This window comes from Tauraco erythrolophus, chromosome 2, assembly GCF_009769465.1.
Source record: "Tauraco erythrolophus isolate bTauEry1 chromosome 2, bTauEry1.pri, whole genome shotgun sequence".
In the NCBI taxonomy this organism is placed as follows: Eukaryota; Metazoa; Chordata; class Aves; order Musophagiformes; family Musophagidae; genus Tauraco; species Tauraco erythrolophus.
Window position 1 is genome coordinate 92644357 of NC_141466.1, and position 23593 is coordinate 92667949.

General features: G+C 40.1%; 1 protein-coding gene across 1 annotated transcript in view; it reads right to left on the reverse strand.

Annotated features, from left to right (window-relative positions):
• Positions 1 to 18193, reverse strand: part of SMYD3 (SET and MYND domain containing 3) — a 439291-nt gene extending 421098 nt beyond the window's left edge. Inside the window, exon 1 of the mRNA XM_086627978.1 lies at positions 18030 to 18193. Coding sequence (XP_086484104.1) covers positions 18030 to 18193 — 164 coding nt within the window. The remainder of the gene's footprint in view (positions 1 to 18029) is intronic.
• Positions 18194 to 23593: the final 5400 nt, after the last annotated feature.

Sequence of the window (23593 nt, forward strand, 5' to 3'; positions counted from 1 at the left end):
ATTCAACACCCATCAAAAAAGATGTCTAAGTCTTAGGTCCTACAATCCTTAGGAACAGATCAGTCACCAGTGTTAACTCTGGAAAAAAAAAATCCCACAGAATTACTGAAATAAGTACTCTTACTTCTTATCTAGAGAAACTGTAATTGACATGAGAGATCAAAATATTTGCAATTAGGAAAACATTAGGCTTTACATCAACAGCAGCACTACTGTAGCTGTAACAGCTTTTTCTTAAACCCTCGTTGTGCCTAAAGATCTGTCTGCTAACTGGACAGGTCGCTTTACTATATGCAAAATATACTAAGCATATCCGATATGTAGCAACAACATACTGACAACTTGTGGAATGCCTTCTCTTCCCAAACAGTCCAGTTGCAGTCTGCATTTCTGATGTGATTAAAAACACTCAAACAGTTCAAAAACAAGAGTACCATACGTAAATATTCAGTCTTCCACATACAAAGTGAAAAGGGTAACTTTCATAGCACTAATTCCTACAGATAGACTCACGCACACTTCTAAACCACAAGTTAAGCAAAATTAAACCTGATGACTTACACGTGAGTTCAGCAGAAAAAAAGAGAACTACATAAAATCACAGAATGGTTTGGGTTGGAAGGGACCTCTCAAAGATCATCTAGTTCCAACCCCCCTGCCATGGGCAGGGACACCCTCCACTGCACCAGGTTGCTCAAAGCCTCGTCCAACCTGGCCTTGAACACTTCCAGGGATGGGGCGGCCACAACTTCTCTGGGCAACCTGTTCCAGTGCCTCACCACCCTCTGAGTGAAGAATTTCTTCCTTAGATGTAACCTAAATCTCCCCTCTTTCAGTTTAAATCCATTGCCCCTTGTCCTATCACTACACGCCCTTGGAAAAAGTCCCTCTCCAGCTTTCCTGTAGGCCCCCTTTAGGTACTGGAAGGCTGCGATAAGATCACCCCGGAGCCTTCTCTTCTCCAGGCTGAACAGCCCCAACTCACAAGGGAGTGTTTTTGATCAATTTGTGATTCATATCCTTGAGAGTCACTTTGTAACTCATTATGCATGTTTACAGCATGTTGCTACATCCTACCTAAATACCTTGTCTGTCACTGATCTTTTCAATGAGCATCTTTTGGTGAAACTGAGCATGCAATTAAAAAAACCTGAACACACTACTAAGCCTTTTGAGACCCACTATCTTTTTTAATGTTGAGTATTTAAAGCAAGTTGAGGGGAAAAGAAAGAAATGCAACTAAAAATTGTTGCCTAGGAAAAAAAAAAAAGGCAAACAGAATAGGGGTTTTGTCTGACATAGAAAAGTAATGTTTTTCCTGGATAGTTCTTGTGTTAAGCTAATTCTAGAAACAAACCAAAGTTATTGTAAATCAGGCTTTCTCTAGACATTGACTTAAAAAAAAAAACACCACCCACAACAAAAAACAAACCACACTAACTAGTTATTTTCTTCCTTATATGAGCAATGACATCTTTTATTAAGGCTCTTTTTTCTTTATATTTCAACTCCATTTCCAGTTTTAAAAACAATTTTCTCCCATTCTTTGTATTTTTCTTATTTTAGTCATGTGAAGTTTTTGTTGACTATATTCCAAGGTAAAAGCAAAACAAAAAACAAAACACCACAACAAAAAACAACCTCTCCTCACATATAAAACATTTAAGTGTTGGAAAACAATCAGATAAAAAAAATCAATCTTGAAATAAATGCACAACTCCTCCTACCCTCACACCAGTGTATGTCAGCAGACACGACCGTATTTCATGTAGTGAAATTTCTTTTTCCCTTCCACTGCTCTAATGTAGTTTCAGATAAGTGTATTGTAAAGCAGTACACAGGAGAATGTTTTTAATAGTGTCTATCACCATCATGTCCATTTACTTCCTCTTCAAATTGCATTGATTGTCTCAGATGTTCCTGTGTTCATCAGGAACAGCTTCTCCTCACTTCAGCAACATGTCCTGAAAAAATTCTTCATGTTACTGGCAAACAGCTTTGTTTATATGACAAGCCAGGACACATCAGCCCTCCCTAAGGAAATTCTTCAGCCCTGGAGTGCCCTGAAAAACCAAGCCCAGAGGGTCCTGGCCATGGGTCAAGGCCCAGCAACTGCTGCAATGGTACAAGTGCCGAAAGGAAACCACAGTTCCCGAAGGCGCTCGGGGTCACTTAAATATCCCCCTTTGGGTGTTTAAAGGAAAACACAAGAGCAGCTGCACTGACATCCCCCTACCACACAGCATAATTAAGCAGTTTACAATCTTTTGGCATGAGGAGCAGGGACACAGGCTTTCCAGTAAGTCTACTGCTGAAATAGGCTATGGAATTAAAGTGTGTAATTGGAAAACATCGCTCCTCATGGACAGTGCTATAGGAACTATAATCACATCAACATACAATGTTTATGCTTACTGTAGACATACAATGACAGTAAACTTTCAGAAGATGACGCTTTGTCAACACACAGTTATGCAAAGCAGATGAAAAGCCTAATGTGAAGCCAGAAAACATAGTCCAAAGGTTGTAAATTTTTTCCAGTAACTGCTACGACATTTTTAAAATGTAATAAAATAGAAGTTTTATACAAAGGATTCCTCCAAAAGACTGACATTGAAGCCACTACCATACAAAGCTTTATGGTAAATCTCATTAAGTAACAAATTGACTTGATGGCCTACCACCACCATATTACCTTGTAGTACACAATGCCAGTAGTAACCTTACTGCTATAATAAAACTTGTTTCCCTAAATACACACCATATCTATTTGTTAAATATATTCTCAGTACTGTAAAATTAAAATCAAGAATAAAGAATTAATGGATTTCTTTAATTAATTTCATCTAAAGTTGGTAGAGAAATAACTTCTCAAAAATAAGAACTAAATTATTTGGGAGGCTGTTAAAGCCTAATTTTCTATTTATTTCAGCTACAAGATACTGTTCTTCCAATTAAAATTAATCCAGCTTTTATTATTGCATGAGAAACATACATATACATAAAACCAAAACACACATGAACAGAAAAAAAGCACTTTCGGAAATTACTAGTTCTAGGAGACATATGAGGTCAAAAAAATTAAAAGCTTTTTCTCTCTTTAACAGAAATTCTGACAGGAGATAATTGCAGGACCAAGTCCACAGAGGTTTTGTTGTTCCTTATTGCGAACTCACATCCCCAGCAAGACACACACGTCAAGGATAAACTTTACTTCATAGGTAAAAGACTGGGAAACACTAGAGGTCATTTATTTCCACCAGTCAGAACAAATGCTAAGGACTCATTGCAAGATAAAGCCAAAACACCTGTTCTGCGGAAAGCTAGTAAAAGTTTGTGGTAGAACTGGAAGCATTTCAAAGCTAAGAAAAGTTTCTAACCTTGTCTGCTTGCAAAATAGGGCAGGATGGCAGGGAAGGAGAAGGTTTCTATTGCAAAAATCTGGGGGTAAGTACAGCCTGGGATGACATTTCTAAACCTACAACTACCGATTAAACATTGTCTTAAGGCAAAAATTCTACACAATGAGCTTATGCATGCATTACGGTTTGTAGCTTAGTTATTATCTGCAATAACCTGATAACCATTCATTAACTTCTGAGCATAAAAGAGACAACTGGCAAGCTATTTCATGCTTCAAAGAATTTATAGCAAAAGGGAGAGAGGTAAACACACAGTGCAGGTGACTTTGTATCTGGAAAAGAAAATGAATATTTAAAAATGCCGTTACCTTCCAGCTGTAAAATGAATTGACATTGAAACGTCCCAACAAACGCAGTTTTTAAAACTGATACTGAATCTTTGTGTCGTAATGAGCAGAAAAGCAAGTATAATCTTGCAATTAATAACAAACAGCTATTAGTAAAGTATCTATAAAGTAAAGCTATCTACTTTTTAGTAGAAATGAATTTTATAATTAAAGTGTATATGAACATATGAGAATGAGTACTAAATGTGTGCTTCACAAGCAGCCCGGACTACAAGGGTCATAAAATAGTATGCGTACAGACAGTTACAGCTTATAAGACTCCATGGAGGGAGGTTAAAAAGAAGACATGAAAATTAAAAATTAATAAGTCTACAGTACAGTTGTTCTGAACAGACGTACTCCCAAAGTCACAACTCCCACGGCAATCTCTAAGGACAAGGAATTTGGCTCCAAAATTATTTCTGAAGCACTTGGGAGTTCTGTAAATTATTTCACATCTGCCTCGAAGCAGATTAATAAGGAAAGAAACACTACAGGAGAAGTGACCAGAGCCCTACACCAGCTCCCCCAAACAGAAAGCCAAACATCACTGTATTTTGTGCACACGAAACACTGACATTGCTCAGAGCTACATGTTCAAAGGCAGAACGTGTCCTTTAATAATTCAATTCCTCCTGAGACTCAGGAACAAGATAATAGGCTAAAAACAACTTTCAAACAGGATATTCAGAATGGCAGGTAATGTCCACAATCACTGGTACAGACCGTGACACCTATGCACTCTTCCACCACCAGGCAGCGTAACCACCTTGATGCCACCACCACAAAAACAGCCCCAGGCTCTCCAGCTACACATCTAGTGTTGGTGCTTCCCACCTACAGCTCTCCTGGCCGAATACAAAGACACAACTTTCTACTGCCCAGCCCAAAATCCAGTTCCCCTCTACATCAGTTTGCAAACAAGTTCTTAGAGATATTTTCCATTAAGAAATCTTGTTCATTTAAAATGCTTTTATCTTCCACTTAAGATGCTTTTCAACTTCAGGAAATTCATATATTGTAAAGAAATTATGAATCTCTTTTCAGACCACTATTTTCCACTTCCCCTTCATTCTTCTAAAGGTTCCCATGAGTGTCACAGAGCAGCCACAGCCTTGTAACCTTTCAGGGAAAATAAAGGCTGTAGGTCTCACCTTTCAAAATCTCTGAGATTTCTACACATACATGCAAAAATCAGAAAGCATGTTTCATAACCCTTCGTACCATACATATGTTGTTACTTTAGCTTCCATCTGCTGAATTCTCTATTTGATTTGGTAAGTGATTTATATCACAACATTATCCACAGCAGACCAGTACTTTAAAAAAAGTGACAGGTTCTTCCTTTACAATCAGTTTTTCCCAGAAGTATTTAACATCCCTTCAGCTTAGAGCACCATTCTAGGTTATGTCTCCTCAGCCCATCTCAGGTACACAATTTTTCACACTGACATTGTTTTAGCCTGTTGTAATTCAGATTTCACTGGCCCTTTTTCTGTTCTTCTGTGGTATCGGTTAAGTGGCTTTGGTTTTTATCTTTCCCTCCACATACACTTTTTTCTTGGCCCAAGGACAAGCAGGTTTCACAGCTTTTGAAGCTAAAAGGAACCATCATATGATCTAGCACCATAATATTCTGATCTGGCAAATTACACAGGCCATAAAGTTTCACACGGCAAAGCTTTCAGCTCTGGGCAGAATTAGGACTTATTTTAGCAATTTTAAAAAGCCCTGTTAATTTTAAATATATGTATAAACCTGTTGGTGTTGGACTTTTTCCTAGTGGTACTATTAAATTTATAGCAGATATGCCTTCAGCTGCCTAATCATAGGTAATTATTATAGTAATTAAACTTTTTACGATGTTCAAGTGGGCTACAGGTCAAATATTGCCCTCAAGCTGATATACAAACATATAATGAAAATATTTTCTATTTTACGTACTATCAACAACTGTCAAGTACATGGGTGAATGTGGTAAACTTAAAATCTCTCTCAAATAGGTAAGCAATGAAAGACCTTATTCAATTTTACAGATGAAGCCACTGACAAACGAGGGCTCTAAGCCTCCAATTATGTATCTGAACTACAAAGTCATCCTTCATCTGTTGTGTTCCTCATACATGCATTAAAATATACCCATCAGCTGAGAATATCTTAAGTTTTACACAGAAGTAGGACAAATTAAAAGGGAGAGAAGTGCTGCCATTCTTTGCTCTGATTGATCTCCCATCCAAGCTGTGTTCCAAGATTGCCTACGAAGGTTTTGTTGGGTGGCAGAAATGGAGGAAAATGACAACCAACATGACAAATGAGAACTCTTACAATGGCCTCTTCAGATAAAAACACAAGTGACATGTATTATTGCAAAGGGAATTTCTATATAGACAGTGAACAGGAACAGGAGGGTAAACCTTTCCTGAAACACTGATAAAACAAACACCATAAAAATAAAACTACTTAAGTCTTGATAAATCCAGTAACTTCCTAATCAATAAGATGTTAGTTGAATACGTATTTCAGCACAAACACACATATCACCTCCCACACATACATTTATTTTTAATCCTAAATCCTTTAAGGGTCATTAACTCAGGACAAGCGAATCCCACCTGTGTCATTTTTTTATATACACACAAAAGGATTCTCCAGTCAGCACACTCTTCAGCAGAAAGGTGAGCCCAGTAAAACAACCCCACCTCAAATGTTCACAGTCTTTAGAGGAAGCCTAACTGTTTTGTATACAACACTCAGCATTATCAGCATTCCTTACGGAGTTTCATTAAAAAATCTAATTTAAGTAGTTTTGGCCTATCAGAACACACAATAAGGTACTCACCACATAAAATAGTTAATGTAATTCTACCAAAATGACTGCCAAAATGGCAAAGGCTATTAAGTGGCAGCAAAAGCCACATATGAGCAATATACAGATGGACTGCATGTCTAATAAAATATTAGGTATCTATTAGAAGGGGCAAGATTAAGTTGTTTCAGTAACTGGATTGCTAACTAACAGCGTTTATACATCTCTTGCTATTATTACGCTTGACCTGTCACTCTTTTTAGTGCTCATCAGCACAACTCATCTACTGTCTCAGCCAGAGAAAGGGACATTGTTAGAGTAAGAGATACTATTCAGTGCTTATTTTAGGGAATAAAGCCAAAACTATAATCTTTGGGAGAAAAAAAAACAAACCACACAAACCCCCCATAATTCTGTAACAGATTTTATTAAAGGTAAAATACATTTCATTGTTATCCGTTTTACACCTGATATCATATATATCTTGTGTGATTAACTACATAGACTATTTTTTCCCTGAGGTAAAAACTTCAGATAAATCTATCATCACATGTTGAGTTTCATACCGTATTCCAGAAATTGCTTCCACAGCTATTCCATCTGTTCTACAGCAATATCAACTAATAAGATGGTTTTAATATGACAAGTGGATAAAATTTGTAAATAGCTGAGTAGCCAGTCCCATTTGCTAAAACAACATAGACACTTATGAACCTAAATCACTGAAGTGGTTTTCTGTGCCACTTCAATTTTTCTTTTCAGTCTTTCAGTCTGTTTTTGCTTCTTCAGAAGTCTGGACCAAGATACTTTCAACTACTAGAGGACTTGGAGTCTATGCACCACAGAAATGAAAGAATGACACACAGTACAGACCCGCCTCAAATATCTGGATCCAGAGTTTGATCAAAAAAAAAAAACAACACTTGATTTTTTTAAGAGGAAATTAAACTGCAGTGCAATAGCCTGGCACAAATCTTTCTCATCCAATACAATATGAAGTAAAGATTCCATGTACAATGACTTGCAAAGTGGTACTTGAATTTACTCCTCACACACAGACAAGCTGCAGAGAAACAGAGGAGGTAAAATTCGAGATGTACTTTTACACACATCAAGTGTTCCTTGGTACACCACTTACCTCAGAAGGAGCTGGAAGCTCTATTTCTGTAATGGGAAAACGGCAGCCAGGCCACAGCAAGAAGAAGAGGTGCTAACACAACAAGATGGCACTCCAATTTGAACCTTTGTTTTACAGCAAGCTGCTTCCAAGCTTTTCTTGACAAATAAATGAAAACATGTTTCTGACCTTTGAGAAGCATGGAATGCTGAACAAAGGTTTTTATGCTGAACAAAGATTTTACATAGGAAACATGCATAGTTTATTTCATGCTCAACATTTCCTGAGACAAATCCTTCCTCTTTGAGGGCAATGCTTCACCAATCTTGTCTCAATTTCTCTCTCCCTATGTTACCATGATCATTCCTACTACCAAGAATGCCACCACCACAGAAATCATCTTTTCAGGTCTATAGCGCACAGTCCAGGCAGTTGAAGATCCATTTGAATTAAATTGCATGAACGAGTCATATTAATTTGAACTTTTAAGAAAGGGCTTGCAGTTGATTAAGAGTGGGTTTACTCCCTCTTCTTTCCCAATTATGATCTTTCGTTCCTTTTCTGCACTTCTACATCACAACACACTGTCGTAAGAAGTCCTTCTCAACACGGCTGCTGACTTTTTTTCCTTTGAATGTTGAAACCTGATTACGAAGGCAGCGCACAAACCCTACATTACTGCTCGGGCAAGGCCTCCCCAGTGAAGCCAAAAGTTGTATTTCCTGCCTATTGACTGCATGATCAGGTGCTCTGATGCTCAGAGGCCAAGAAAATAGTTTGCTTTAAAAAAAAAAAAAAAAAATCAGTCTTTAATTTCACTTAAGCTTGAGCAATCAAGATAATAGCAGAACCAACCCTGAGCTGAAAGCTGCTAATAGCTAAGATGATAATCGGGAAAGCTAAATATTGCATGAACAGGGGATTACAGCTTGAGTTAGCATAGGAATTACTTACTGGTGTTCAACCAATTGCACTACTTGGCGTCAACCCTACAGTCACTGGGATGCCCTTGGGCATGATTCAAAACTTTACCTTGGCCTCTAAATAAAATCGCCCACTGAGCCGCAGAGGTGCACTGTGAGAACTACGACTGCAGGAATTAAGCACAGATCCTGAAATAAGTATAATCAGTGACAAAAATAAAATACCAGAAAAGTCAAGACACTCCTACACAACCAAGACAACAGACAAAAAGAAAATATCTTCTTTGTGGTAAGAAACAACAGAAAATGCCTGCAGTGTTTCTTCTACTAAACTGAAGCTAATGGCAGAAATGCTTCTGGGAGAGTAAAATATAGCAGAAACACAAATGGATAAAGGAATGAAGGTGGAGCCTGATTGCCCAGGACTGACCTGAGCTACAAGGTGGGAAAAAATCCTCCTCCACACTAACAAGCCAGTCAGTCCTGCACTCCTGAAGACCCCCATAAGAGCTTGGAAATTCCCTTAACTGCCCTTTTTAAGGTTTCATTTTTAGCTACAGCAGACTAAAGGCTAGCTACTACCAGAAGACATAGCCCTGACTGTCCGACCTTGACCATCCCTTCAACAGCCACTTCAGCTCCTCTGTCCCCCAGCAATAATTTGATTCAAGGGGAGTGAATGATTTTTATATTTTGGTAAAGCATGTTTTATTCCAGTTTATCTCCTGGCACCAGTATATCACAGGTCAGACAAGCAGCAAAGCTGCCAAATGAGAAGCAGAAGGAGCATGGAGGAAGGAGAGGAAGGACTCGGGGGAGCAGTAAGAATAATCTGCCCTTTCAGCTGCTTCTAGCCAGCACATCAGGTAGGCTATCACACAGATCCGTATCCCACTTTAAAACATGAATAGGTGGGGCGGAGAGACATGCCAAAAATTCTATGAGCCTAACCTATATCATTTTGAGTAATTCAAAACAGCTGTTGTGACTGGCTCTGAAGACTATAGATGCTTCAAGGGAAAACAGCATCACCCCATACACCATACAGCCCAAAAGCATGTAGTAGCTTTTGAGTACAACCACAATGGAAGCAACCACTAACAGCTAATGAATTCCAATGCCTATGGACAAGATATCATTACTAGTTCTTAAAGAATTTAAACAATAAATTATCTAACGTAATGTAAAACTTCCAGCAACTTAAGCGAATTGAAAAATTTTATTGGGAGATATCTGAAACTAATTGTGTCATTATACATTACATTAGCTAGAAGTTACCCGTATTTTAATCAGTTATGCTTTCCCTCATAGCACTAATTTTAATTTTGTACTTGCACAATTACAATTCACCCTAAGAAAATGCATACTAAAGATAATCCAATTCAGAAACTTATTTTCACGGCTTTATCATTTACCACAAGCAAAGAATATTCATGCAGAACATATTAATATGTTAAAGCATTAATATTATAGACTGCACTATGCAGAAAAGAAATATAATATCAGATATGGATTGCAGATACATTGTAAAACGTAAATTCAGAAGAACTTACAAGATGACTACAACTTAAACTGTCAGTCACAGCTTGACAAGACAACAATTTTGATGTAATACCTTTCAAATTACAGAGCAGTATAAGCATGGAAATGCTAAACACAAAATCACAATCTGGTAAGACCTTTAAGGACTTTTAAAGCATGGCTAAACTTAAATTTTAATTTTTCATAAGTGACAGACACAGCAACAAACACTTGACCTGGGAGAATTTATTTTTAACAGCTTCTCCTGTTTCTGTTTCTTCTATTATTAACAGGGAAAAATCCAGGTTGGCAGCAGAAGGCATTAACAGCAGCCTTAAGACCATAAGGCAGGGGAGGAAGAGAAGGAGGAGATGGGCACACCTTTCCAAAAACAAGCCCAGAGCATCCAAGACAGTAGGGAAGTCTTGGATGTGAGGATCAAAATACTGTGCAATGGAAAGGAGAGGGTTTACTGCAAATAGAACTTGAATTATATTGCCAAAACAAATCTCCAAGAGAAAGAAACAGTCAGTCGAGGAAAACACCTACCAACAGATATTCGTAACAGGAACACAGGAACTTCCTAACCACCCTAAAGGGTGCTGTGAGGGAGGCAAACCAAATCAATGGACAGTCCAGGACAACTTGGCATGAATGCTATCCTGAATGCCAGAGCTTCCTCCTTCCTCACCCTCAACCTGACTCAGCAGAAGGAAAGGGGGAAGGAGTTTGTAAGTGTAATTTCTGCTACAGGCTTTATTCCTCTAGACAAGAAAGTTCAGGGCCTCTTGGAAGGAGATACTGGGGGAAAGTACAGTCTATAGTCTATTCACTCTCTCTTGCAGAAGATTTTCCTGGCAGCAAGGAGACAGTGGCCTGGAAGCCATTTCTCCTACAGCTCCAGCTGGCATGGGCACAGAAAAAGGCATTTCTATCCTGCTTTTTGTAAGGTTGCTTCAATCTTCTCTATCGTGGTAAGATGACATGGGGGAGGGAGAGTATCTTCTCAGAAAAACGCTACTTTTTTTGGCTATTAGTCCTTCAGCTATAGATAGAAATAGCTCAGTCGGTCGTGGTGTGCGATTTCTCAGGTCTTGGGAAACATTCTCACAGGTCTACATGGAACCTGAAATTCTGATATTTTGTATAGCTCATCTCTCACATACAATTTTGTTTCACATCCTTTGCCCTTACTTCACACTAAACCAGATATATGAATAGACAAGAGCACTGCAATTGCACTCCTGATTAGTCAGAAATGCTACATTAAGATACAGCATATAATTCTCAGGATTATCCTATCTTGGAAGCACAAAAAATGTTTCAACATTGTGGTTACCACTAATCAGATATAATTGGTTTATATGCCTCTACTCCATATGAGGTTATGCATCTTGAAAACTACTGGAAATGCCTGGAACTTTGACTACCACTGAAGAGACATACAACGCACTGTATTTCTCACACCTTAAAAATGTTATTGTCAACAAATTCATGGCACCAAGTCGTGCTGACCAACTTTAATTCATTTATATGGAAAGTTTAATAAATACTTTTTTATATATATATATATTTAAGTTTAAGGAATTTTAAAAACTTTGTTATTCCAGTCTGTTAACAATCATGGAAATACAATAGTCTACGAAAGAAAAAAAAATAGCTTTTTGTATAAGCAAACTATAAAATGGGGGTTTATATCTAAAAAATATAACTATAATCCTTAACAATTGTCATTTGATGAGAATCCATTGAAAGTTAACAATCAAAAATGTATCATCAAATAGTAGTTTGTTCCACATTTCAGTATTCCTGTAGAACAAAATGCCAGTATACCAGAAACATCTAGAGCAACAAAACAGTATGGTTTCAGGAAGCTAGCATAGTTTTAAAGCTATCTCTATATTAACCAGCAACAGAAGAATTTTTCAGAGATAAATGAGGAGTCAGTGTAGATTTTGTAGCCTCATGCATTACTGGAAGTCTCTCATATGCTAAACTTCTACCTGTGTAAAGAAAGAACATCCCTTATTTCATACCTCCTAATCACCCAGCACAGCTGGAACGAGCAGAACTCAGGTGCGGTTCCAACAGAGGTGCTCTCTTCAGTGCTTAACAAAGTGTCTTAGGTTTGCTGGTGAATGACAGCGCCTTCATGGAGAAATCCCCGTTGCTACAGAGCCAAAATAACCAGCTCCTCTCCTCTCTCAGCCTCCCAATCGCAGGGTGAAAGAGGAACGCGTGCAGGGTCAAGGGCTTGCTGTCCTCAGTAGTCCAAGCCAGGGTCATAGTGGTATGAAGGATCACACAATCACAACCATCCGCCTCATCACTCTCTTTCCAAATCAAACCCTGCTTCTCTCCACTTCAAATATTCCACATCATGGTTAGGCACTCCATATCTTAACAACATTATGCCAACTTTCATTATTATTATATTATTATAATAATATAATAAACCAGCAGCTAATTTAAGAGTGTGTCTATGCTGAAGACACAGTACTGAATGCACAGTCCTGAATGTAAAGCTGTGTCCATTTGGCCATTTTTAAGCCAGGTGAAGCAGAACAAGGAGCATACACTTGCTGGCCTGTGTTTAGCACTTTGTAATCGCCCAACTATTTACCAAATTCTTGGTTGTATTTCCATATTGCAGTCGTGTCTGCTGCCATGGCTAGCTTACCAACAGTCCTAACTTACATGTTTTTCCTCTCTCTAGATATGTTTACAAAAGTTGCAGTCATACAAAAACACGTTCATACTTCCTCTTATTCCATTACCAGAGTCTGAACCTTTGACCTTACCCAAACAAGAAACACTTATGTCTGTGATTTCATAGTCCATATATAATGTTGTATGCTACCTATGCTCAAATACTCACTTTTTTTAAAGTATCTCTCTCCTTTAAAGGCATAAGTGGTATAGCATTTGGAAATGGGCTAGTGTTACTTCTTTTTCCTGCATTCTCTGAAACGCACATTCTAGAAACTTTCTTGTTCCCAAGTGTCAACCAGTACTTAAGTTTTCTTGCAGTAGATTCTTGTAAATACAACCCATCACAGAAACATTCTGTAAAAAGCAAACAAACACCAAAGGCATACTCGACTTTCACTCTCATTTTGACTCCCCTTCTATAACAGACTGGGTGTATTTTCAATTCAAAATCTGAAAGTCAAACCAAGCAGTGCCATCACTACCACGTACCTTGCAGGAAACTCAGGGCTTAAAGGCTGATAGAACACCAAATATGCAGAGAGAGAGAACTGCCAAGCACTGAGATGCCACTACTGCATTCACTTATCAGACAAAAAATATTTTTAAAAGCCATGTAAAGATTTTAACCAGCTGTGCAAACTGAGCAACACCACCAGATAAAACAGACAGCCCAATACATGAGCACGTGCAAGCAAACTTTGCAATGTGAAATTGTCCTACATTAACAGTCAGTACTGATTTAGGATTATTTTGTTAAATCAAGAAGTAACTGGCTATTTCCAGATTTCAATGAAACTTCTAATCTGATCAACTGCATAAAAGCAAATTCTAATAAACCATAAAACCAAAAAAAAAATATTACAAATAGTATCAATTAATGTCAGAAAAAGAGGTCAAATAAGTCTTTTCCTTTAAACTTAGAATTTTGCATCGAAAGATGAGAATATAAGTATTTTCTGGTCTATTCTCATATTGTCTATAATCTCATGTAACATTAACAGCAGAACTCTAAACATATAAGCAACTCAACTAAAGTACTTGCAGTACTTTGCTTTTTTAAGGAAATAAATAAATTCCATCATCACACTCACTTGACTATACTAACTGCAAGGCTGGCTTCTGACCCTGGCAAGACAATAGAGGCTATAATCAAGAATAAGATCATTAATCACCTGGATGAATAAAATCTACAAGGATAGAGGACGCACAGCCCCCATGAAAGGACAGCCTACTTTTCTAGCTTGTCTGAGTTCTATGAGGATGTCAACACACATATGAATAACAGAGACCCACTGAACAGAACATCACTGTGGAAAGGCCAAATTAAGCTAAATTGCCAGGGGCTGGAAGAAAGGTCATTTTATAGTGTGACAGCCAGGTCAAGGATAGAGAAGAAAAATATAAGGTGTAATAGTCATTTTCCAGAACAGAAAATGGTGATGGAAGCCTCCAGGGAACACTGGCAATTAACTTTACTCACCACCTTTATCAATGTCCAGCAGAACGGAAAATACAGTGAAATCCCCTAAGTTTGTAACTGAAACAGCTCTACTCCCTCAATCCTGCTACATAAATCTGTACTGAGCTGTACTGCCACTGACCACATGTTAAAGAGGTATTAAAGCATGGAAGAGCCATACAGAAAATTTTTAATTAATAAGACAACAAGAATGTTTTCTGTTGCTTTCTGCAGTAGGTTGTTGGAAGAAAATGTTGGCCATTCAAATCTTGTCAGACTTCCATAAAAGCAAAAAACACCATGTTTTCAGCAAGGCACTGACTCTAACGCTACAGATACTCTTTTTTTGCAAAAAGGTACTATCATGCAACACAACATCATATGTTCTCTCAAGACACTACTTCCACAGAAATGCACACTTTCAACAAACACTTTTCTTCTTTATCAAAATTTATATTTCTGAGCAAATCTTTACAATGTATCCTACTTCAGGACAGTATTTTTTTTAATTGCTAGTGGAATATAATTTGAAACAGCTACGCAATCATTTTAAACCGGCTATAGCAGAATATTTTAGTCCAGCCTTTCATAAAAACCAACATGAATCTACTCATTAGAAAATACGGGATTATCTCAGAAGAAAGAAAAAATCTCAAAAGGCGATAATGGCATGAGCTTTAATAAGGCCAAGTGCAGAGTCCTTCACTTGGGGTATAAAAACCGCAAGCATCGCTATAGGCTCGGGGAGGAGTGGCTGGAGAGCTGCCTGGCGGAGAAGGACCTGGGGGTGTTGGTTGACTACCGGCTTGATATGAGCCAGCAGTGTGCCCAGGTGGCCAAAAAGGCCAATGGGATACTGGCGTGTATCAAGAATAGTGTGACCAGCAGGAGCAGGGAAGTGATCCTGCCCCTGTACTCGGCACTGGTGAGGCCACACCTGGAATATTGTGTCCAGTTTTGGGCCCCTCGCTTTAAGAGAGATATTGAGCTCCTGGAGCAAGTCCAAAGAAGGGCGACTAAACTGGTCAAGGGGCTGGAAAATAAAACTTATGAGGAGCGGCTGAGGGAGTTGGGGCTGTTTAGTCTGGAGAAGAGGAGGCTGAGGGGAGACCTGATTACGGCCTATAAATACTTGAGAAAAGATGGTGGGGAGGTAGGGGAATGGCTCTTTACATTAGTGATGGGTGATAGAACAAGAGGAAATGGGCATAAGCTTAGTCAGGGGAGATTCAGGTTGGATGTTAGGAAGTATTTCTTCTCTGAAAGGGTTGTCAGCCACTGGAATAAGCTGCCGAGGGAGGTGGTTGAGTCCCCATCCCTGGATGTGTTTAAGAATAGGGTGGATGAGCTACTTGAGGATATGGTTTAATGGGGATTAGGGATGGTTGGACTCGATGATCTCTAAGGTCTTTTCCAACCTAGAAATCTATGAATCTATGAATCTATGAGATAGTTACCAAAATCTGCCATCTGGTCTGCATACAACGGAGATCTAGTATGACCAAAAATTTTAACTTCACTATACAAATAGTATGAACAGCCCAGTAAGGTAAGGAAAGGATGTTAGTCTTTCTACAGGTATAATACTTCAGTATTTTAAATTAACAATAACATTAATTTAATTGAGATAAGACTAAGCAGAACCACTGCACTAGCCCAGCTTTCCTCTCTGAATCAGAGCAGCAAACTTTGTCCTCAAGAGCCATCTTTACCCTGCTTGGATACCTCAGACTCTTGCTGTAAGGACTCAGCAAAGGTCACAGAGTAAGTCAGCACTGTATCAAGTCTGTGACCCCAAATCCTGGTGAGACCATGCTGCCTCTCAACAGGCAGTCTGGAAATAAGATATTCTGCTCATCATTACCCATCTTCTGGCTCATCCAGCACTTCTCACGCAGCCAAAAGCTCTATCCAACAACATTTACTACTACAAGTTGGGAGACAAAAGTAAGTATAGAATTACACTTCACAGTACAAAGCCTCGAACATTAATTTTTGTATCTAATAAAATTGCTAAAATGCTAAATCAGTGTCAAGCACAAGATATTTTTTTTGTGTGTTCCTGTACTGCCACCTAAAGCTCAGAGTGAAAAAACAGGAACAATAGCAGACTGCGACTTTTATCTGTAGTCCTCTAAATGAGCAGTAATGGGTTTTCTGATACCCAGCTTTGAACAAAGATCACATTGCATATTAAATGAAAACCAGATTCACAAAACAGTTTGATTCCACATCCCACTTCAGCAGTACTTCATAATTTTTCTAATTCCCATACATTTAAAAAAATGATACCTATGTATGGATATATGTATCACTCACTAATTTAACTAAATAATTTAAATTATTTTTAACTTAACTTTTTAAATTTAATTGATATCACTATTTAGAAAAATGACAAACATTCACAAATGCATAACCTTTCATGATACATCAGTTGGTAACATCACTATTTCTCCCAACAAACCTTGCCTTGGTTACACTTCTATATCTAAACACTTGAGATTTATTTTCATTTCACTTGCACTCAGCCTGTCTTCTATAATCTGCAGCCCCTCATGACTTGAAGTTGAAAAGGTACAGGCAGTCACCACTCTGAAGGACTCTGTTGTCATGAGTCAGACTCGACAAATATATTAGCTAAAAAGATTTTTTGGTTTTGTGTTTTTTATATGCTCAGGTTAGATGCAAGTGTGACCTGGAACACATTGTCAAACTTTTCTCTGGGAAAACGAAGATCACATTATCATTTATTTAAACAGAAGCTGAGATACCCTGTAAGGGCATGGAGCAAAACACTAGGAATGTTTCAATCAACAAAACATCAAACACTTTCAAAAAGAAAAAAAGACAAAGGCTAGCAGTATTGAATTGCCTCTCCAAGTCTTAGTAGTTATACATGGTTTTGGATCACCTACCAATATGTTTCAGATATTAATACACCGATCTCCAAAACCGAGTCTATCACAATCTATCTTGGCAGAAAATGGCTCAAGCGCAGACAACGTTTTGGTTTTTTTTAAGCAAACACAGAGAGCTACTGGGAGTTTATTGGTTTTCACTTGTAAGGATTTGGGGGAAGAAGGCAGGCGCTTGTCCCACGCATGTCTCAAAACCACGTGCTCCTAGACAAGATCAGCTTTCACGGGGGACAGGAAACTCGGCCACCTCACGCTGCTTATTCCATGACGGCTGGTGCCCAACAGCTGAGGTCACCGCTACCAACGCCCAGGGCGGATCATTAGGCAGCAGGGAACACGCAGCCGAAAGGTTTCCTTACGGGACTACAGCGGACGAGAACTGTACCCTCACCACGACAGGTAGTGCTGAGCAGGAAGAGGGCAGTCACGCAGCGCCCACCGCGACCCGCTACCTCCACCCCCAGCAGCCACAAGCCACCCAGCCGCGTTCTGCCGCCCCTGCCCCCGCCAGGCTGAGGAAAGACTCTGCGAGGAGCCTGGCGCCTCCAGCCACCGCCAGCCTGGCACAAAAACGCCGCCGAGCACCGGCACATCACCGGGCCACCTTCGGCACTGCCGACTCCTGCCGCCCGCCCGCAGCGAGCAGCTAGCCCTAGAAACCTCCGCGCAAACCTCCCGCGCCCGGAAAGACACACTCTGTCAGGACACGGAAAGGGAGAGACGCGCCGCCCCGCCGCGACCCCGCGCCGCTGCCCCGCCTCAGCGGAAGGGGTGGCGCTGGCCGGGCGGGAGAGGCGGCCGCGGGGTCCTCCGTGCCGGCGGTACCTGCGCAGGCAGTGCTCGCACACGCTGCCCAGCTGCTCCTTGGTGACGACGTACGCGAAGGGCTCGGCGCGGTAGAGCAGCTCGCCGGGCCGCACCCGCCGGCGGGAGCGGAGGCCGTTGCCTTTGCCCGGGCTAAGGAACCGCTCCAGCGTCGCCGGCTCCATCCTTCCGCACTCGCCGCCACGGAGAGAGCGCGGAGCTGCCGTGCCCCGCCCGCCGCCACGTGATGCGGCGCTGCCGCCGCCATCTTAACTCCGGGCCGGAACCGCCCCCACTTCTACTTCAGCGGTTTAGCGGACGCTTTAAATAACACCGTTTTCCAGCTTTCTCGCCGGTACTGAGGGGCCGAGGGTAACCCTTTGCCTGAAGGAGGCGTAATAAAACATTTCTAGTAATACCACCCTGCGATGCTAAACAGAGTAAAGTGGTTATCGACGTTTCTATTAACTGCAGCACGTGCCGCCAATTACAAATAGTTTCAGTTTCTTTGTAACTTTGTGGGTTCGTTATTTTTTAAGGGAATGAGGCAGTGAGAAGGTGCGTAATCCTAAACCTCGTTAACGGTGAGATGGAAAATCCTGCAGCCACCCTTCCGGCACGCGCGTCTCCTGCACGCAGCCCAGTCTCAGCAGAGACCCGAGTGATGCAGCACTGAAAACCACCACAGTAGCTTTGTCCAGCACCAGTCCTGCTTCCTTTCTATACCCACCCGGCCTCAGCACTGGCATGGAAGTGAAATAAAATGCGTACGAAACTGGAAGTGGCAGGAGGACGTGCGGAGGCTGCGTGCCCACAGCCGCGCACGCGGCAGAGCGAGTTTCCCCGGGCCCTCGGCTGCGCAGAGGCAGGAGGCACTTAGGAGCGAGCATCTGGACACGCTCATGGATCTCCTAAAGATCTGAACACTAGCATTGCTGGGCCAGGACGTGCTCGGCCGCCAAGCTCCAGCAGTGTCCGTCTCCAGCGGTGCCCCCTGTATACCAGCTCATTTCATTAGGCAGAGCCATCAGTCAGAGGCACCGAGAAAGAGACAGGGGAGAAGCAAAACACTCGCGCGATTAACTAAGAGCACCGCTCTGAAATGGTGATGCTAAAAGCTGACAAGAGAATGAGTGCTTTCCGTCTGGGTCTTACATAGCTTTCATTCATCTATGAGATTACACGCATGATGCAGGCTAAATATGCTAAACTGCAAATAGGCTTAGTCTGTTTTTCCTTTTTATGCCTGTAGAGGGAGTTAGGGCTTCTGTTTTGGGAAAGAGTGTTAAGCTGTTCTGTCAAAGAACAGCGAGACAGACCTAACCTTTCTGCAGAACAGCTTTCCATTTCTAAACCATGCTCAGTCTTGTTCTCAGTAATGATTAATTCAGTCTGCAACTGTTTCAATCCAAGCTGCAATAGGGTAATCAGAAATGACAATCATAGAATGGTTAGGGTTGGAAGGGACCTCAAAGATCATCTAGTTCCAACCCCCCTGCCATGGGCAGGGACACCCTCCACTACACCAGATTGCCCAAAGCCTCATCCAACCTGGCCTTGAAGACTTCCAGGGATGGGACGGCCACAACTTCTCTGGGCAACCTGTTCCAGTGCCTCACCACCCTCTGAGTGAAAAATTTCTTCCTTATATCTAATCTAAATCTACCATCTTTCAGTTTAAAGCCCCTTGTCCTATCACTACATGCCCTTGGAAAAAGTCCCTCTCCAGCTTTCCTGTAGGCCCCCTTTAAGTACTGGAAGGCTGCGATAAGATCACCCGGAGCCTTCTCTTCTGCAGGCTGAACAGCCCCAACTCTCTCAGCCTGCCTTCATAGCAGAAGTGCTCCAGCCCTCGGATCATCTTTGTGGCCCTCCTCTGGACTCACTCCAGCAGCTCCATGCCCTTCTTGTGCTGGGGCCTCCAGCGCTGAACGCAGTATTCCAGGTGGGGTCTCACAAGAGCAGAGTAGATGGGCAGAATCACCTCCCTCAACCTGCTGGCCACGCTTCTTTTGATGCAGCCCAGGATAGTGTTGGCTTTCTGGGCTGCCAGTCCACATTGGCGGCTCATGTTGAGCTTCTCATCCACCAGCACTCCCAAGTCCTTTTCCTCAGGGCTGCTCTCAATCCATTCTCCGCCCAGCCTGTACTTGTGCTTGGGATTGCCCCAACCCACGTGCAGGACCTTGCACTTGGCCTTGTTGAACTTCATGAGGTTCTCACAGGCCCAAATATGCATATCCAAAATACTATTGGGAAGAACCAAGGTACATCAAGCCACAGGATTCTCACTGAAAAATGTATTTTGACATTCACTTAAATGCTGCAGTGATGCAATTCATTGCCAAAAGCACTGACAGCAATCTGGCTGTCAGTTAAATAGTTATGCACATTACTATGCTTATCGTTAGTTCTCCTACCAAATTTTTTAAAAGTGTTCAATAACAGTGATATTGTGAGACACTCAAGAATTATCCTTAATAGTTATTAAAATATTAAACAACTACCTCTGTATCTGGCTTGTAGGTTTTACTCCACCTATTAGTCTTCTGCATCTCCCTGTCTATGCTGTTTTAAGTTTGTAAGCAAGTATTGCCCCAAACCTACAACATAAACAAACCCAGTAATAACAGAAGCTAATGTCTATCTCTTGGGTGGATAAACTTAAGTGATGAATGGTCAAACAATATACAAAAAGCATGAACTCAAAGTCCTACCCATGAACAGCAAAAAGTGCACTCAGGGAAGAGCTAATAGGAATATACAATACCAGATGTAGCTTTCATTATTTTCTTAATTTTCCAAGTCAGTCTTCTCACTCACATGTTCCCTAACACAACAAAATCTCACAAAGCACAAAAATGTGTCTGAGGGAATGACAGTCTCTTTTCACACGCACACACACACAATAATAAATAAATACACAACAAAAAATAAATAAAATCACAACCTTAGCAAGCCCAGCTGCTCTAGCAAAACCCCAAGTATGAATGCCTGAAGAAAAGGGCTTTCATCCACTTGGCCTAAGTTCTATAGTGAAATAAGCTACAGAAACCAAAGAACAACTTTTGGCTAACATTGCATTTCGGTTGATATGACAAGATAACTGTAGTAATAGAGGCTTTTCTAGAATAGATAAGCTTTTAAAACTCAGCACAAACATTTTCATTGATGCAGTGTTGAATGTATCAACATCTGTTAAGAAGAGACTGGAAAGCTGATTCTGGATATCTACATCTACAGTTTATCAACTGGTCTGCCTAGGGGGGCCATTCAACACAGCCTTTGAGCAACGGCAACCAACTGAACGCCCAACTCAGGTGTTTTTGGAAATGTCAGTCTGAATTTTCTGAAAAACATAATGATATTATGGCTATATATTCCAATGAGTGGCCATTTAGTCCTTAACTATAGTTCTGTTAATCCCTGTTATTAGTATGGGAGTTTTACATGACCAAGTCATCCACTGACCTAGACAGGTCAGACTTCCCAACAGCTATTTGAAATGCATGACACATTCCGGACAGAAGCAGCTGTTAAGGCATTTAATAGAGGCACTTTTGTGGGAAATATCACTTAATTGTGGCTGATGCTGCTGAATTAGTCATACTTCCTTACTGCCAGTAGATGAGACACCGTAGTAGAAGTGCGGGTCTTCTATCTCAAGACAGCATGTTTTACAACATGAATGTACAGAAAGAATTGCGGTAATAAAATAATTCAAATTCTGCTCTTTAGTCATAAATGTGCAATACCCATTTCAACTAACACTGCACAAAACTGAATTCTTCTGGGAGCAAAATATGGCTCAAAACATAAAATGTTAAATTTTGGATTAGTACAAAATCTGTCACTAACAGCATAGAATAGCTATCAAATAATTAGTTGAAAGTTTGTAAGCACTGACAGATCTTTTATGAATGCATAGGAACCTCCTGACGAGGTCTCTTCACTTTTAAGGTTGGTGTGCTAGTTAAAAGTAGATTCTAGAATGTAAAAATTTTTTTAAAACCGCACTGTAGAAACATTTTAAGCACAAATTCGTAATAAATTTCACTCAGTTACATAGATTTTACATTTCGATTTTTTACTACAAACTTTAAAAAACTTTTCTATTTTTATTTGAGATTTCCCGGCCTCAAACACATTAATCTCCTTCAGGTGGCAGAAACAAGTTCTGAAGTTTGTCAGCATAATTCCTTAGCTGTTTGTCTATTTTGTGTCTTATCAATAGGATCAACTATGTCACGTGTTGAAGTCTTGCTGACATTATGAGCAATTGACTATTCCATTTGGTGTGTATCTTTACCTCTAATTTCCTTTGGACTTTGTATGCTTGCTGTGTGTTGTGTTCTGTCAGCTGGGGACAGCGAACGTGTCTATTTTTGGCAGTGACATGTTAAAACAGCAATTGCAAGGAAAGACGCAATAGCTATTGAGCAAGGATGCAACGTGAGTGAATAAACATCTCCCACTGACTTGTCCTTTCTGGAAAAGTTACTTATTTCCATTTTCTCTCTTCTTGTTTACAAAAGAAAGGTACAGCTTTGCTAATCAAAGGCTTGGAAATCTTAGATTGGAGTTTTCAATCTACAGCCTCATAGATTGCGTTTAGCCTGCTAGAACAAGTAATTCAGCATGTTTCTCAGGAAGCCTCAGGTTCTTCCTATCACATTTAGAAATCTTAAACTACACTACACAATCTGTTTCTCGAGTTTTATATTGGTATTTCTATCAACATTATCATTATTTCCTACAAGGCTAAGCTGTAATTATTAAAATGTCCAATGCTTAACAAGCCTCGTAGCCAGTATATACACATTCCACCTTAACAACCCTTTATCACATCATCTGCTGTGTTAATTAGTACAAGGTTACAAACCCTTCTTCTAGATCAAAAGGCAACTGCTAACTATAGAATCCAACTTGACTAATCTCCTAATTCCAAGTGGCAAAATTTCTCATTAACCGGGCATCGTAAGGACAAAGTTTCTTTCTGTTTGTATTTGTGTGTTTGCTAAGATTTTAATTAGTTACATAGTAAAACTTCAGGCAATTGTCATGACAGTCATGTAATTTTCTTTTACAGGCAGATGGATGGCACAAACGATCAGGGCCATTAGAAAAGACTTAGCAGCTCTGAAGTTACAATCAATGTACAAACTATGATATATAATTGGTGCTTTAATATGGCATGCTAAAAGCCATTTTTCTTGGCAACTCCTGTAAGAAATGGGATTTGAAGAATGGAAGTTCTACTTGATAGATGTATTATATGTGGTTCATCAATTAAATCAGTCTTGGGAAAAAATAAGAAAAAAGGGAAGAAAAAAAAGAAAAAAGGGAAGAAAAAAAAAGAAAAAAAGAAAAAAGGGAAGGAAAAAAAAAAGAAAAAAAGAAAAAAAGAAAAATTAAAAGAAACCACAACCCCAGTCTGAATTTGAAAGGAATACGCTATACTATGGATCTTCTATTAAGTATGTTGTATGCATGTTGTAACCTTCATCTCATCCAAGATCACAGATTCAAAGATAGGAAAACATAGGAATAAATCTTCCCAAACGTTTGCAGCTGATTAATGTAAT